The following is a 17,735-nucleotide window of genomic DNA, read 5'->3' on the forward strand; positions in this document are numbered from 1 at the left end:
CCCATAAGCAAAGCGCTCTTCATTGGTTTATTTGACAAATTTCTGGCAAATTGTTACTGTCTTGGAAATCACTCAAGAGACACTCGTTAAAGTCTTCTTTTGCTCCTTTATTCCTTGCACCAGATCTGTCTTACATTCCAAGCTTCTCTGTTGGCCTCCCCTGGATTCTCCAACTTGCTTCTCGTTAGCCAGCAGGACTTTCCCATGTCCCAGGATCTTGTCTTTGGCATTCTGGTGCACACTTACCAGCATTTCCAATAATAAACGTTAAAGGTTTTAGACTTAGAAATGTCTGCCTTCATTCTCATATTCTAAAACAATAGGTGATAATATTTTCTCCCAATTCAGTCCTGTGAAACCTCACTTTTCCTCCAGTCTTTTCCTCCCCTACTCCTAGACTTCCCTTTGGTAGTGAGCTGGTGCTGTGGGCCCCAGAGCTGAGCAGCTGGTGTTCCCAGGGTGGCCGGTCGGGTGCCCTGGAGAAGGCAGGGGGAGAGGGGGAACTGGGAAAGTAGAGACATTACAAACACAAATGCATTTTATTGATAAGGCAACAGCATGATACAGAGCTGAGGCAGAGACCCCGTTCCGCCAGGGCCAAGTTAGGGGTGGGGGGGGGGTCTGATTCACATTGAGACACAGGCTGAGGTGTCCCTCCTCCTCTTCCTCCTGATGGGTCAGGAGGGTGACAACTCAAGGAAGGAAGGCAGGGGTCCAGGATCTAGGTTTGCTGTCTAAAATCCAGACCTTCCCCTAAGGGACCAGGTTAGCCTTCAGGGGCCCGAGCTTGAGCGTGGTTTGTGAATAGAGCACTGGTCTGGGGGTTCACAGTCCAGGCCAGCTCTGGACCCCTCCTAACTAACTGTCTGAGCTTGGCCAGCCACACTTCCTTCTAAACGTCCATTTTCCTTAGCAAGGGAGTTGAACTAGTGTAGCGATTTTTAAACCTTTTTTCCCACCGACTAGCCAGTGAGACCAAAGTCTTCTGCAGAATCCAACCAGGCTCTCGCCCTAATTTGTAAAAGAACAGCAAGGACAATACCAATAACTGGCGTATGGAATTTTTACAGAGTAAGTGTTTCTCCCAGAAATATCTCCTCATCAGTGGTGTCTACTACCTGCTACATTCAGATGTAGTACAAAACGGAGTCTGATTCTGGAAACGACTCATGGCTGATGAATGTCAGACTTGGCCATGCAGATGGTATTGTGCGGTAAGAAACGTGGCTCTCAGATGCTTCCCCACTGGAAGAAACACTGGGCCCGGTGGACACGGATGGTGCTCACAGTGTGAGTCTGATTGCTCCCGGGGCTTTGGGAGAACAGAGGAGGGTGGAGGCAGCATCGACTGACAGGGACTACCCACCCCCCCACCATTGAGATCTTGAATGCGGCTGTGCTCCCCAAACTCAAGCAGCGATCTGAGGGACCCTCTCTGACTCCCGGAAGAGCCCCGTCTGCAGTGGTCCCACACACCTATGGCTCACGTACCCGGGGACCCCACCCCAGAGTAAACAGAACAAGAGCTCCCACCTCCTGGGCTGGGCTAGCTCTGGAAGGGAAAATGGAGTCGGAAGTTAGGTCCCCCCCCACCCCTTCCAGATTTGGGGGTGGTGGTGGAGTGAGAATAAGAAGGGAACTAGCCCCACGTGACTCCACCCCTAGGTCCTCCCTCTGCCTAGTCCCCAGCAGCCAGCCCGCTCTCCCTCCTCCCACAACGAGGTGTTGGAGCACTAGCTCCTGGGTCTCTGGGGGATGGCAGTCTGGGAACTACGCCCAGATGGGCGGGGGGAGAGCATGGCCTGGGCTGTCAAGGTCTGTCTGAGGGTTCTTCTCTTCCATCCTACCCTACCAAGTGGAAAAGAGGTAGCCTGCTGGCACGCAGAGGGGCACTGCTTCTCCAGACCATGAAGTGTTTGGGAAGGTGCTCCCATCTCTGCATCACACTTGACCATCCTCGGGTGAGGCTCCTCCAGCACCCATGGCCACCAGTTCTCTCTCTCCTGGGTGGGAGGTAAGGCACTGGCAGGGCGAGGGTGAGGACGCTGCTAGGCACTTCTCTGCAACCTGGGGGCAACTCAGTCTTGCCACGTGGATCGTTGGAAGGAAAGCTCTCAGCTCGACCAACCTGTTAGATCCAGGTCAAGGAGCCGTGGGCTTGGAGACCAGACAGCTGTGGCCACCACCCACCACCCTCCTGTGAGGCTGGGTTTGCCTGTCCCCTACCTCCTAGGCCCTGCTCTCTTCTCTCCTTGGGCCTCTCAGCAGGTGGGCTCTGGGCTAGCCGCCCCTGCCAGGAGGAGAAAGCCCATCTTACCATAGCGACTTCCAGGGAGACTGTTACCATAGCAATGAGATGAAGGTGGGCATTGAAGTGTCGGGCAAGTGCCCTTTGGCCAACAGAGAGGGGTGGGGGTTGTGACCTCTGTCACCTTGTTTTTGGTCATCCTTGGCAGTGAGTCTCCTGGACAGGCCAGGGTGGGAAGGCAAAGGGAGGAGCCCCGCCGGTGGCACACTGCCTGGGACAAGACAGCACAGACCGGCAGTAGGCTGAGATGGGGGTGGGGGTGGTGGCTAGTCATGTACCATGGGCGGGGCAGGGGGAAGGAGATCCCCACTAGGCTCTGGACATGGGGGCCTGGAGTGGGGGGAGGTACAGGTATCTCTGTCCCTGAGGAATGGGTGCGTTGCTCCTGCCCGACTGTCCCCTCGGCATCGGCCAAGCAGTCACTTTTGGAGCGGTAGGGGCATCCCTGGGCAAGGTCCCACCTTCGGCCTCTGCCCTCTGCCCCCATTTGAGTCTCTTTGTCAAATAAACAGCAACTCCTCACGACTGAGGTCCCAAGGGCTTGGGGGCAGCCTGTGGTCGGCAGGAAAGGGAGACCTGGTGTTAGGTTGGGCAGGAGATGGGAGCGGCTAGGGAGAGAGGGGCAGTAGGGGAGGAGGGGCTGAACTCCAGATGGGGTGGGAAGGGCTGCCGGGCAGCAGCCTGCCCCAGGCCAGGGCACAGGGCCCCAGAGGAGCAGCACCACCCGGGTGCCCCTGCCAGCCGCCCTGGTCAGGAAATCTCGTTGCCAAACACCTCCAGCACCAGCGGTGTGAGCTTCATGCTGCACTCAGGCTGGAAGGAGAGGCAGCGGTACTGCTTGGAGTGCTCCTCATTGAGGCTACGCAGGTCGGCTAGCTTCTGGATCATCTTGGCGTAGAGCAGGTGGCTGCCAGGGGGTGGGTGGCGGCAGTGGATGTAGGTCTGCAATGTGTTGGACAGGCGGTCCTGGATGGCCTCAACCAGCGCAGCATCCTGCACGCCGGGACGGTCTGTGAGTACAGGGAGACAGGGGGAGAAGGCATGGGAGCTCTGAGCCAGGTCCTGTAATATTCAGTCTCTCCAGTACCCCTATGTCCAGACCAACGCCCAAGCTTAGCATCCTCCTAGGTCACCCCTGTATGGCTGCTGACCTGTGGCACCATCATCCTCCCTAAAGCCTCTCAACCACTTCCTGTTGCATTTAGGATCAAGTCCTAGGTCCCACCTGGCCCTGTCTTCAGCTCAACTCTCTCCTTCCATCTCTATGCTCCATCTTTCCATCAGTACCCTGATGTGTCAAGCTCTCTGGCCTCCAGACCTCACATTTGTGTTCCCTCTGCATGGAACTTAGCTCTTGTATCTTTGACTCTTACTGATTTTTCAGGTCTTCCTCAAGAAGGCCATTCCTGATGACCCCCTACCTCCATGGCCCAGACTAAATCAAGTTCTCTCCTTCTATTATACCCTGCTATAGTATCACTTCTTTATTTTTAAAACTTTCATCACATTAAAATTAGTCATTGAATAGTAATTGCTTGATGTCTCCTCCTACACTTTGTGGAAAAGAAGTCTGTGTCCTGTTGGCTGCTGAATCCCTATGCCCAGCACAATGCCTGGTACTTAGCAGGTGCTCAATAAATCATTGCTGAGTGTATGAATGAATGAATGAATGAACAAGTGAATGAATGCTCCATGGGCAGGGGGAGGGTAACCCATGTCCATGGGTCCCCAGCCCATCCCTGATCAGAGGCCACTTTCTTGTTCCCTCAGCATAGTCCAGACTGAGGCAGCCTGGCCTCATCACCAATATAACATCCCCAGGACCATGACTCCCTCTTCCTCAACCTCTCTCTCTCCACCAAACCCAATAGACAGAAGAGCTCAAGGGCCACAGCACACTGCCTCCAAAATCAGTCAGGCAAGCTTTCTGGGCAGAATCACCTATAGGCCCCAAGTTTTTGTACCCAACCCCACAGGGGATCTCAGGTAGGTCTGCAAAGTTCAGTCCAATTCACACAAGAGCAGAACCTGCATATTGAGAATATCCAGACCTGTCTGTGACCTGAGAAAACCCATTTATCTCGTTCCTCAGAGTTCCACCTATGAATCACCTATGGTCTCAGGGTCCAGGGCAGTGAAGGACCCCTCAATATACACACATCATATGGGCTGTGCAAACCCAGCAAAGTGGGCGCTTCCTCGTCTGTCTCTCCTTCTGCTCACTCCTCCCTCCAGACTGCCCTGCTGGCCGTCAGGAGGGCTCAGTGCCTTCTATTCCCCCTTCCCAGGTCACCAAGTTCCCCACTGTTGGGCCCCATACCTGGGGAGACAATGCAGATGGCCATGAGCAGGACATGCTCCTCCTCATGCAAGTTCAGCTTCTTCAGCCCCACCTGGAACTTGACAAGGGGCTCAATCAGCTCCAGGCTGTGTCCGGCTAGGAGAGAGATGGCCAGATGCTGTGGGCAGAGCTGAGGAGCCACACACCCAAACCACCCCACCCCGCCCCCAACCTAGACAGGGCCTGTGTCTCACCCTTGTCTCCCCATTGCTGTCTAGCGCCCTCCCATGTGCCTGATCAGGGCTCATGACCCCAGGAAGGGTGGAGCCAGAGTCTGGGCGCTGGAGAGGGTGGAGGTGGAGCCCGAATGTACCTTTGGTCACATCACTGATGCGGTACTTATAGTCCTGGCTGCCACAGGTCCAGGACATGTCGTCCATGAGGAAGGATTGGTTAGAGCGCAACATGATGACCTCAATGGCACTTGACTTCAGCAGCACAATCTGGTCCTCAGAAGTGAGATCTCTGCCAGGGAGGGCAGGGAGGAGTCAGGTTACTGGTCAAGGACTTCAAGTCAGGCAAATCAGTGTATGTTTTGACAGGTGCCTGCCAGGTGACCCGCATGTGCCCTGGGTCCTCCATTGAGGAGCTGGTGGCCTGACTGGAAAGGATAAAACTGTCTCTTGAGGGAGAACAACTCAAGCCTGTGTTTGTGCACCAATGCTGAAGGTAAATTAGCTCAGCATCTAAGGCAGGAGAACCCAGGGGCGTGCCAGTGCCTCCCAGGCCTAAGCAGCCAGAGCTATTAGGGAAGACGAGCCTGAGGAAGCTGTGAGGGTTAGAGCGTGAATGCGGACGTCTGCAGGAGGTGTGGCCATGGTCATCTTCAACGCCCCTCATGTCCTCTGGTCCTTCTCAAAAGTACAGCTCAGCCAACTCTGTCTCCAGGACATCTCTTGAGCCTTTGACCTCCTTCCCACTACCATCAGGACTGCTCTGGTTCAGAGCTACCTCATCTTTTTCAGTTGCCTCTTATTAGAACTCTGGAATCAAGTCTCTCTCTTCCGTGTTTCTTATTGCTGCTTCAGGGAGACGTCGCCTGTGTGCGGAGGAACCTTACTGCTTCTCGACCCCCTCAGGATCAAGCCCATACGCCATCACTTGGCTCCAACCCGTCTTTCCAGTACCCCTCCCTTCACAAACTCCAACCCTCCACTCTAGCAACTTCAGACTATTCCACGTTCAATGTTGTGTGTTCTCACACCACCTTGCCTTTGGGCGTGGGACAGCTCCAGCCAAGAACGCATTTCTTTTACTGCTCCACCTTACCGTCCTGATTCTGAACCCAGTGAGGTCTCTCTCAGTGCCCTCCACCCCCTGGTTACCTTCAGAAGTATTAGTGCCATTTCTTCACAGCCTGTGGCTTATGCTCCTACTTTGCTCTTTCCACCTCACCCCTTCTCTTCATATGCTTGTGTGTGGCTCTCACCGCAAGCTACTTAAGGGCCAGCACCACTTCCCAATCACCTTAGAGTTGCCCACACAATGATTATTGAACTCTGAGCACAACGAGAAGGTCACATCTTTACGTGCTGATGAGTCAAGAGGCCAATGACTGGTTCCACTATTCTGAGTCACGAGCTGGGCTTGCCTGAACAATGACAAGGAAAAAGCAGCACCCGCAAACCAACTTGCTTCCAGTTTTCCCTCCTTTTCTCTTCCTGACTGTGTATTTCCACCCAGCTATCTTGTGGGAGGGCAGTCATCCTCTCCATGGCCACACTTTGGTATGTGGAAAGGTGGGAAGCAGATGTTAACTGATGAGAGGGCTGCATCAACAGGTGACAGATGGTGGTGAGGATGGCTGCAAAGGGTCTGCATTGAAAAAGAAGTCTCAAAGTGCTAGAGTTGGAAGGCACTTCATGGAGGCTACGCGCTCCAATTCCTTCTTCCGCATTCCTAACAGATGCAGGATCCTTCCAGGGTCAGGAAACTCATGGTCTTTGGATACAGCCATAGGGTTGTTAGCTCCTGGGTTAATGGCTTCTTCTTCTATGGGCTACACCCACAGGAGGACACCCTCATCCATTGCTTGTACTTCTGTCCTCTCAAGGAACACAGCACCAGACTTCTCCATTAGGCGTGGGGCATCCTTTAACTATTGAAAGTTACCCTGGGCCCCTGTGTCTTCTCCAGGACAGACAGCCACAATGACATGGGGTCTAGGCATCTCACCATCCTTGTCACTTTTCCCTCGATGCTCAACTCACATTTTGAAAATATAAACTAATGTCCCATTTTGGTTTTAACTCATTAGACAATAAAAGATGCTCATTATTAAATCTTTGGAAAATACAGGAAAAATATCAAAGTGAGTAAAAATTGCTGTATAACCACAATGACCCTTTTGGTGTATTTCCTTCCTATCTTTTTTTTTTTAATGCAGATACGTCTTTTTATTTTTATTTTTAAAATTTTTATTTACATATTTTAAGAGAGAAATAAATAGCATGCACAAGCTGGGGAGGGGCAGAGAGAGAGTGAGAGAGAATCCCAAGCAGGCACAGATCCTGACTCAGGGCTCAATCCCACCAACCGTGAGATCATGACCCGAGTGGAAATCAAGAGTCAGACGCTTAACTGACTGAGCCACCCACGTGCCCCTGAAATCTCTTTTTAAAACATGCTTGAGTTCATAGTAGTTCTGTGTCCCACTTCCTACACCATGAGCATTTCTGTAGCCCGGTTCATAATGAGTTGCATAAGATTGTATTTTATCAACATACTGCGGCTTATGTAATCAGTCTCCCATCCACCTATTTTTTGGACATTTTTGTTGCTTCTAATTTTTGCTATTTTTAGTAATTCCATGAGGCATATTTTTTGTACATAACCTTTAGTTCAATGGCCCACTTGAAATGGATGGCCAGAAGTGAACAAACATCCCACGTGAGCCTTGCCAGAGAGAGTTCAGTGGCACCCTGCCAATTGTGATCCAGGCACGCTGCTTCTATGAAAGCAAACCTAGAACGACCTCAAATTACAGCCCAGAAATCCAGGGACTTTTTAAGTGCAATTCACGGCCAGAAGTGGGGATGGTGGTGGGCAGGGTACAGGTGGAAATAAAGGGGATATCAGCAAGAGATCTCGTTCCTGCTGACAGGCACCAGCTCAGGCTCTGTGTCTCCTCTCTCTGACCTGTGTCATATTTATACCCGGGTCAGTTTTCACACCAGTAACTGGCCGCTTCTGGGCATCTGCAAGGTGCTCTGGAGACCCACTGTCTCGTCCCCCCACCCCAGCAGAGCCCGGCCCCTCCCCGCTTGCATTCCCACAGTATCTCCAGCAGGCCTCTCTTGGTTCTTATCTCTTTATAGCAGTTGTCTCAGTGTATATCTCTTCCATCAGACACTGAACCCTGGAGGCCAGGAACTATGTCCTAGTCAACTTGTAGCCTTCACAGGAAGAAAGCTATTTGTTACAGAAATGAACAAGGAATACAGAACAGAAGGCATAGGAAGAGGGATGCACTATGACCCCAGGCCTTTGACCCAGGAAGGATCCCCTTGGGAATAGAAATGGCAGTGAGGTCAAAGGCCTCACTTTTGCCCAGAAGGCTGGGCCCCAGTTGGTTTGGCCTAGTCCCTCTTATACCTCTTGGCAATGAAACCTGGGGGTCCTGGGTTCTCAGATCCAAGATGGCTCCCGGCCATTTGGATGCCACTCCTGATGCCACTTCCTCCATGCCTTACTTTTGAAGTGCTGAGGGAGGGAGATTTGTGGGGTGCAGACTGAGAGGTTGAGGGAGGGGAGGTGGGAAGCAGGAGCAGGCCCAAGGCCATATCACCGTGCAGTTCACACCCTACACACTCATTCAGTCCCACCCCACTCTGGTCCCAAGTATGCGCTGGAGTCTCAGCCTCTCCCCTCCATCCCCCTGCACTCACCCACACAGAAGTCTCATTCTGCCCTCCCCACACCCTCCACCCCTGACTACAGGCAACAGGATCAAAGCCAGGATGCAGCCACTGTTCTCTCACTTCTTGGGAAACCAGCAGAGCTGGAGACCCACCTGGGTCCCACCAAAGCCTGGGAGTATCCACATCAGTGTCCTTTCCCCTCACCCTCAGAGCTCTTGCCAAGGCCGGCTCCGTTTTTACTGGAACACCTTCCATTCTGAGATTTCTTTTTATTTTTTTAAGTTCATTTATTTTGAGAGGGGGAGGGAGAGCCAGACAGAGACAGAGAGCGAGAGAATCCCAAACGGGCTCCATGATCTCAGCACACAGCCCAACTCGGGGCTTGAACTCAGATGCCATGAGATCATGACCTGAGCGGAAATCAAGAATCAGACGCTCAACCACCTGGGCCACCCAGGTGCTCCTCATGCTGAGATTTCTTAAGTCAGGCTGAAGAGAGAAGCCAACCCAAGCATGTGCAGGATCAATGTAACTGATTTTGGATCAATAGCTGGATTGATTCAGTGTCTGCTCCTCTATACCTTACTGTGGCCATGAATGCAGGGCTAGACTAGGGAACTCTGGAAATGAGCCTGGATATGGAAGGACGGGGAAGACTTCAACTCATTCTTGGAGAGAGACACCAAGGGGCGGCGGGTCATGCTATTTGTGTCAGGGTGTATGTGGCAAGGGTAAGGGATGGGGGCCAAGGGCATGGGAGAAAAATGGGGGCTTGGGTTGCTTACTTCAGGGGGCTGCCTTGGGGTCACCTGGTTCAACAGATGGCTTTTTTTTAGGACAGTTTCCGCATGTGTGCAATCCCAGCCACCACTCAGAATCAGCAAACGTGAGCATCTGGACAGAGCTTCAGGGGCGCTCTCCCCCAGCTCCCCACCAGCCCAGGAAAGAGGAGCACTGCACACACAGCTCCCTGGAACTAGGGTGGAAGCCGGGTGCTACCGTGTATCCATCGGCACCTTGAAGTGTTTTTGTCTCTAGCTGTTTACACAAAACAAGACTCTGGAACCGAGAGAGTTTGCAAACACTATCTTGAAGAGTGTAGGAGGGAGCTGGAACTCGCGGGAAGTGGAATGTGTTGTCAGTTCCAAGGAAAGGCTCTGGAGGGTAGATCCCAGGCCCAGTGCACCACTCAGCTCACAGGTGACACTCCGCAGCTCATTCCTGCCGGATGCCACGGTGACCCTGGATTCTTTGGCAACCGAAACGTGCAACGCAGTAAGAGCGTCTCAAGGGTGTCTCATTGCAGTAAGGGCGTTTCATGCTTTTCTCTTCTTTACAATTGTCACGTTCATTCCCAGGGGAAGAGCATAGGAGGGCCCCTGGTATCTGAGTTGCTGACAGGCATAAAATAACATAGAGCTAGCCGTCTCAGGGCAGGTACACACTGGGCAGAACTGCGTTTGGCTCTGTGAGTTGTCACCATCTAGCTGGCAATGCAGTCATTTAGACAGTAGCCGATGGCACCCTTGCATGGCAGAGAGATTCCCAAAACAATAAATAGCATGTCACATTAATTTCCATCCAGAGCTGGCCAATGTCAGGTCTTTCTAGGCTCCCAGAATTCCAGCACTGAATCTGAGCATCGGCCTCTAGAAAGCATCCGAGGCCCCTTCTGCTGCAATTGCAATTATTGTTCCCGAAATTGATGGTTTATAGTGCACGTTAGTGATTTCTTTCTTTCTCTCCACTACACTGTGTACGTATTGCATGGCAATGCTCCAAATGATATAAATCATATGTCAGTATAGATATAACTAGCTCCCCACATTCTACTGAAAGTGTCAATGCTCTATTATTTTAAGAATATTTAACACTGCACGGCCATTTAAATATATGTGCCATCATTACCAAAACAATAAAACAGGTGAGTGAATGAAATTTGTAGCAATGAATCCATAACAGAGGATCTTTACTCCAGTAGAACTCCTCATACCTATCTGTTTTGGCAAAAGGTCTCAGTATGGTTAGGAAAAGGGCTTTTCATGGAAATTGGGGTGAAGGAGGCCCCGGTTACGTGTGCCAGGAAAACTGTCTCCCTCTGGGATTTGAAATTACTTCACAAGTCTCCTTGCCCAACCCTTTCTCCTCTCTATCACTTCATTTGGGTGTCAGCATTGGGTGTGAGAGATTAATGGAGGTTTAATTTAAAGGATTAACATGAGGGTTAGACCCAAGCCAGCTGGAGGGGACGTGGCAGTGAACTTGGAATTCTAGACCTTGGCTCTGACACATACTGACTCTAACACTAAAAAATGATCCTGGCTGGCCACTGACCCTCTCTGGGCTTTTGTTCTGTCATCCAGAAACTGTGGGAGTATGGATAGCTCTCCAGTGCTGGCCTGCTGAGTGATGCTGGATGGGCTGTACTTCCCAGAGATCCTGCTGTAGGAGGTCTGGGGTAGGGTCTGAGTCTCTATTCTGGGAAGCAGTGGATTGACCTCCAGGCCTTCTTCTAGCTCAGTCTAGGATTCTGACTCTTCTTACCTGAACCCTGGAATCATCTTGGCAAAGCCGATGACCTTTTGGATGCTGTAACTGACCAGGTCAGCCAGATGGGGCAGCATCGAGAGCTGGGACAGGTCCAGGGTCACAGAAGGGTCATCTGAATCTTCTTCCCTCGGATCCAGATTGGAGAAGCTGGTCGGCTCCATCACATCTGAGGAAGGATGAGGAAAGAGAAAGAACTTCTTGAGGATACGTGAGCCAGACACTCTCCTTCTTGGCTCTGTGAGGACCTCCTGTGCCCTAGCAGCAGGTCTGGTCAGGAATCCCATAGTGACTGCCTCTCTCCAAGGTCACTGGCCAGGAATCCCATAGCGACTGCCTCTCTCCAAGGTCACTCTTCAGTCCAGGCTTCCCTCTAGGATTCCCCAGGAATCCTAGAAACTTTGAAAAGAAACTTGAAAGAAAACTTTCAAGCAGAGCAAGGCAGTGAAATCAAAGATCAAAGATGCCCCAAGAAATGAGACTTCCTTGAGCCACGATGTTACAGACCATGTGTTTCTAATGACCAAATCAAACATGAATTTGGAACCAATGAACTTATGGAAAAGATCGTTCTAAGTTGTAGACCTCGCTAGTGATTCAAGATCCACAACTTAGAACGTCTACACTTTTCCTCAATAAACTAGAAACAAATATGTTTGGTGCCAGTGTTTGTAAAGGTGCAGGGAATTAGGCAACCCTTGTGACACGGGGTGCTAAAGGAAGCATAAATTCATGCAAGTAATCTAGAGAGCTATTGAAGACAGCAGGCGTCTGCAACCTACAATTATGTATGCCTTTTGACCAGTAATTTCACTTCCATAAATTCATCATAAGGAAAAAAGTCTGGAATAAATGCAAATCTTCAGCTACAAGCATATGATTATCTTAATGAAACACTGGGACACAATCTAGACCAGATATGTTATTGTATATTCATACCCCAGAATACTAATCAGCTTTAAACATAATATAAAGGTATATTGAATAACAGGAAAATATGATATACTGTCAAGAGAAAAAAGCAAGCTACGTATATTGTGTCCAGCATAATCCCACTGTGTAAACATACATATGCATTTAAATTTTTAAAAAGATGGGAAAGAGACATATAACAGTGTTAACGGTGACTACCCTTGGGTAGTAGGCTTAAAGATTTTACATATAAATATATATATATATATTTATTGTGTATATATATATATATATATACACATATATATAATTTAGTTTATATTTTCTGAATGTCTCTAATGAACATGTATTACGTTTGCTTTAAAAATGTTAACTAGTTTGGGGCACCTGGGTGGCTCAGCTGGTTAAGCATCTGACTTCAACTCAGGTCATGATCTCGCGATTCGTGAGTTTGAGCCCCATGTAGGGCTCTGTGCTGACAGCTCAGAGCCTGGAGCCTGCTTCAGATTCTGTGTCTTTCTCTCTCTCTCTCTGCCCCTCCACTGCTCATGCTCTGTCTGTCTCTCAAAAATGAAGTAAATATTTAAAAAAAGTTAAAAACGTTAACTAGTTTGAATTATTTATTTATTTATTTATTTATTTATTTAATTTTTTAATTAAGTAATCTCTATGGCCAACATGGGGCTCAAACTCATGACCCCAAGATCAAGAGTCACACACTCCTCTAACTAAGCCAGCCAGGCAACCCTTTAAATAAACACATGCTATACTGAACATACCATTGGTGGGGGTGAGCACCTCAAATCAATTAACTTTTGAGGGGATCAAAACTCCTAAATAGTATGGAATTATTCAAAGCTGAATGTATAGCATGCAGACTGATCCTCATTGGTGCAAAATACGCCATTAAGTGACAAGAGCAGCTAAGTGGGTAGAGAAAATTAACACACGGGAGGAACCCCTACAAGACAAGGGGTTCATAGGGTCAGTCAGTCCATGAAATGGCCACTGCTTTTCTTTAGTCCCTCACCACCTCCCTCCTGTCACTCCTGGGTGGGTAGACACAATGGTCTGGCTCCATGGCTATCCTCGTCCAGCTGCACTGAGACCCCTCCCAATGCTTTTGGATCTGGGCACAGAAGCACCATATCTGAGGGTTCTAGTTCCCCAGAAGGAAGGGGCTTTCCCATCCCTGTCCTTTTGCAGGACTCACACAGAGGGCAGAAGGGTTGGGTGAGAGGCAGAGGGATGAAGGATGGGGAGGGGAGGGGCAGGACGATAAGGAAGAAGGTAGAAAAGGACCATAAGAGGAAAAGCAAGCAAGTGCTGGAGGTGACAGGTTCTCCAGCGCCTTGGTGGTTCCCACAGAGCTCCGGGGAGGGGGGGGGGGGGGGGGGGAGGGGAGGCTATGCTCGGACCCACATGTTCTTCCCCTGGAGTACCACCCTCCAAGGCTCTGAGGACTATACTGTCTCGTATATTTGGAAATTGCTAAGAGAGTCGATCTTGGAAGCTCTCGCCACAAGGGAAAGAAAACTTTGTAACTCTGTGAGGTGATGGAGAGGACCTAAACTTATTGCGGTAATCATTTTGCCACACCTCCAGGTATCCAATCATTACGTTGCATTCCTGAAACGAATATAACGGTACATGGCAATTATATCTCAACTAAACTGGAAAAAAACAAAAAACAAAAACAGAACCCCCGAGAGGCCCAGGCTCAAAATACCATTTAAAGGAACCAGGTTAGCCCCAGGGACGGAGGCAGGGGCAGAAGCCTTGTTTGGAGGAAAGAACAGGGACTCTGCAGACAGACCCCGGCTTGGCCTCCCCCCAGCACCGGCCCTCGGGCTAGTTAGCCTTCTTCTGTTTAAGAAAAAAAGAAAAAGAAAAACCCCAAAACGAAGCAGGGTGGGGGTTGTTCGGAGGACACTGGCACACAGCTACCCTGCCATCCGCAGCCAAGGGCAGATGGGCTGCGGGAGCTCTGGGCCCTCCTCCCACGATGGGCTCCCTGGGCTCCCTGGGGGCGGCAGTGGGCTCACCGAGCGAGGCCGCGTAGTGATCTGAGCAGGTGGAAGACGAGTCCCCGGAGAGGCTGGGCGTGTGTCTGGAGGAGGGCCTTGAGGGACGGCCGCCTGCGCATGCATCCCCACGAACCGGAGGCTGGAAGGGAAGGACGGGGGATCAGAGGCTCACATTTGGGGGCCACTTTCCCACCTTGCCCCTGATCTCTGGCAGGAGGGGCTCTGAGGAAGGCTGACGGGAGGGGGAGGCCTCCCCGGTGCCAGAGGGACGGAGCACCCCCCCCCCCCGCCCAGGTATGGATGCCCGTGGTTCTCCACGCGCACTCCCCACGCCCCGGCTCCCCCTGTGGCTCTTCACCACCGCAGCTCATCCTTCCCGGCCAGCCGGCGAGCACGCGTACCCGGAACTGGGTAAAGTCGGCATAGGTGGGGTCGTAGGTCTTGTGATGGGCATCCAGCAGGATGGCGATGATGCGCTGCTGTTCCTCCGAGAGCTTGGGCCGCAGACTGTCCTTCAAGGCTTCCTCCTCCTTCCGTTTCAGGATCATCTCCCGCTTCCGCTGCACCTCTTCGTCCGTCAGGATGACTGGGGGGGGGGGTTAGGAAGAGGGATGGGAAAGCTTCCTCCAGGTACTAACGGCACAAGAGGGGAGGGGCTGCTCCCCTCACCCTTGGAGCTCACAGGGCGGGCGTGCTTCCTGCCACAGGTCCACCCCATGGATGGAAAACTGGGTTTCCCATGGTGAAAAGGCAGGTGCATGAGAGAGGAGGAGAAAGGATTTGAGAGGTGGGATGCTCAGGCATTATTAGCGAGTCCGGGTTCTCAGGAACGAGTGATACGATTCTGGGCAAACCGTGTGAACTCTCTGGGCTTTCCTCTCATTAATCAAACCAAGAAGTTTGTTCCATCATAACTCTTCTAAGGTCCCTTTGTTGCTCCTGCCTCCGAAAAGTGTGTGTATGTGGGGTGGCAGAGTGGTGGCAGTGATAACTCCTGCCTTGAAGGATGGGCTGTTTTGAGAACTGAATGCATGCCTAGCACAGAGCGGCTGCTCATTCCGGTCTCTTCTCCCCCCACCTTCATTGCGCATGATCTCGAGGGAGACATTGGGGGAGGAAGGGTGAGAGGCACTGTGTGGCCAGTCCCAGTGTTGGAAGCTGGGAGATGCTGAAAGGCCCCTCTTTGGAGCCATTCCCACACCCAAGTTTCCAGGCATGGGACTCGGGCATCTGATCTACTCTGACCAACTTAGAAAGACTTTGCTCTTCGGTTCCCGCAAAACAACCCCTCCTCCGGCCTGTCTAGTCTTGAAACTTCTGCCCAAGGAAGTTTTCCAGGCCTCTAGAAGTCCCAAAGATAACACCGTGAAGCTCTGATTTGCAGTTCTCTCCAGCTGCTAGTGAGGGTGTCTGACAAGGGGGAGACCCCACCATCAGGCTGTGCAGGGGCCCCAGGGCCGTGCCCACCTCGCCGCGCTGGGCAGCTGCCTGGGAGGGCAGGGCTGGGAGCAGGGACGCCTGGCACAGCAGCCGGGCAAACAGACCTCCCGGCCGGGGCTTGCAGAGTGCTGGCGGCGGGAGTGGGCACTGGGGCCCTCGGCCTGTAGCTACTTGCTCTGTGCTGGTGTCGCCAGCGCTTCTGCCCACAGACCTGGGGAGTTTCACAACAGCAGGGAAAGGAAGTAGAACCCCAGGGTGGGTGGGTTCTGGGCTTTAAGAAAGGCCCACTGGCCCGGCCCCCTCAGGTGGGGGGAGAATGCACGAAGCTGGTGGGAGGGGAGGGAGAGCCTGGGGGGGGGGATGGGCACCCAGAGCCTCGGGCACGGCAGGAAAGGAAGCCTGTGGCAAAGGATGTTGAGTCCCCTCCACAGCTGAGGTAAGCCATACTAAGAGGACCGCAGGAGGCCACGCCCAGGTTATTGACTCACCTGCCCAAAGAGCTGCCAGGCCTCCTCCCACAGAGGGTGTCTGCTCAGACTCCAAGAGGTCAAGTGGGGTGAAAGGGGAAGGAGCAGGGAGCATTCCATTCAAGACAAGGTGCAAGGCCCTAGCCTCGGGAATCCAAGATTAGGTGTCTGGTCTTTCCTGCTCCCCTGAGGGTGGGTGCTCTGCCTGTCACACCAGACACCCCAGAACGTGTTTCTCAGCCTGACTAGGCTTTGATATCCCCTTGCGATTCTATGACATCCCTCTCCCGCTCAGAAACCTTTTCTGGGTCCTTCCTGCTTACCACGGTCCAAATTAAAGTCAAGATTCTCCATGCTTTTACGTCTTCCTAACTTTGCAGTGTCACTTCCCAGGGCCTCTGGACACACAGCTTGTGCTCTGGTCACGTCAAGATTGCTGACCTGTGAACATGACCCGCTCGCTCTTGCCACCTCATTTCCACTTACGCTGGATGCCTGTCCAGCTGGGTCTTCTCTCCCCTGTAGCGGTGCAAGCTCTGTCTATTCTTCAGCCCCCAGTTTACAGTCCTCTTTTACCACGAAGCCTTTCTGGATTGCCCTGATCTGCACTGTGCATTCATTGCTCATTTCTGGGGCGTGTCTACTGTCTCCCACACACACTGGCACCAAAGTATCTTCCACTCTGTAATATTTATGATTAGTACAGGCTCCAGTAAATGCCTGCGCAGATAGAACCTAAGATGTTCAAGATCTCTTTCACTAGGGGCACCTGGGTGGCTCAGCCAGTTGGATGTCTGACTCTTTTTTTATTTTTTAACTTTTTTTAACTTTTTTTTTTTTTTTTGAGACAGAGAGAGACAGAGCATGAACGGGAGAGGGGCAGAGAGAGAGGGAGACACAGAATTGGAAGCAGGCTCCAGGCTCTGAGCCATCAGCCCAGAGCCCGACGCGGGGCTCGAACTCACGGACCGCGAGATCATGACCTGAGCTGAAGTTGGACGCTTAACCGACTGAGCCCCCCAGGCACCCCTGAGGTCTGACTCTTGATCTCACTCAGGTCATGGTCTCACGGTTCCCAAGTTAGGCTCCATGCCAATAGCTGGAGACTGCTTGGGATTCTCTCTCTCCTGCTCTCTCTGCACCACCTCTCTCTCTCTCTCTCAAAATAAATAAATAAACTTAAAACATAAAGATCTCTTTCACTAGAACCATAGGATACCTAAGGGGGTGGCGAACATCTTACACTTCCTGTGGTTTCTGCATAAAGGCTAGCCCAGTGAGGCTTCCTGGCCATGGTGTTGACTCCATAGTCTGAAAGATTGCACACCCAACACATCTATGCTGATTGTACCTACTATGTGCTAGTCATTGTCCTTTGCTCAGGAAATGATAGTGAGACGTGCACCAGCACTGCATGTACCTTAAAATGGCAGGATGGCACACATTGAATGCCAGTCCACTAGATAACTGAGCCCAGCTTGCCTTTTAATTTCAATAATTGTGACTGAAACATTTTCAAGACAGAATACCTTGTAACAGAACACCTGTAACATCATATTACCTTTTCTTGATGATTCAGAAGCATCATCATTCGGAACAATTAATGGACTTTGCAGGAACAAGGTTATAACCTCAGAATTGTATAGGGCTGTGTCCGTGCACTATATGACTTAGCCTGCTATGATTTGGAGTTCTTTTTCTTTTTTAATTGAAAAAAAAAGTTTTTTTAATGTTTATTTATTTTTGAGAGAGAGACAGAGACAGAGTACGAGTGGGGGGAGGGGTGCAGAGAGAGAGGGAGACACAGAATCCAAAGCAGGCTCCAGGCTCTGA

General features: G+C 51.3%; 1 protein-coding gene across 2 annotated transcripts in view; it reads right to left on the reverse strand.

Moving 5' to 3' along the window:
- Positions 1-525: 525 nt before the first annotated feature.
- VDR (vitamin D receptor) overlaps positions 526-17,735 on the reverse strand; it is a 56,980-nt gene continuing 39,770 nt past the window's right edge. For both annotated transcript variants that reach the window (XM_049627251.1, XM_049627249.1), the window contains exons 4-9: positions 14,397-14,581; positions 14,014-14,134; positions 11,054-11,225; positions 4,963-5,114; positions 4,629-4,745; positions 526-3,318 (exon numbers count right to left, since the gene is read on the reverse strand). In XM_049627251.1, the coding sequence (XP_049483208.1) occupies positions 3,059-3,318; positions 4,629-4,745; positions 4,963-5,114; positions 11,054-11,225; positions 14,014-14,134; positions 14,397-14,581 (1,007 nt within the window). In that variant the 3' untranslated portion in view covers positions 526-3,058. The remainder of the gene's footprint in view (positions 3,319-4,628; positions 4,746-4,962; positions 5,115-11,053; positions 11,226-14,013; positions 14,135-14,396; positions 14,582-17,735) is intronic.

This window comes from Panthera uncia, chromosome B4 (assembly GCF_023721935.1).
Source record: "Panthera uncia isolate 11264 chromosome B4, Puncia_PCG_1.0, whole genome shotgun sequence".
Classification (NCBI taxonomy): domain Eukaryota; kingdom Metazoa; phylum Chordata; class Mammalia; order Carnivora; family Felidae; genus Panthera; species Panthera uncia.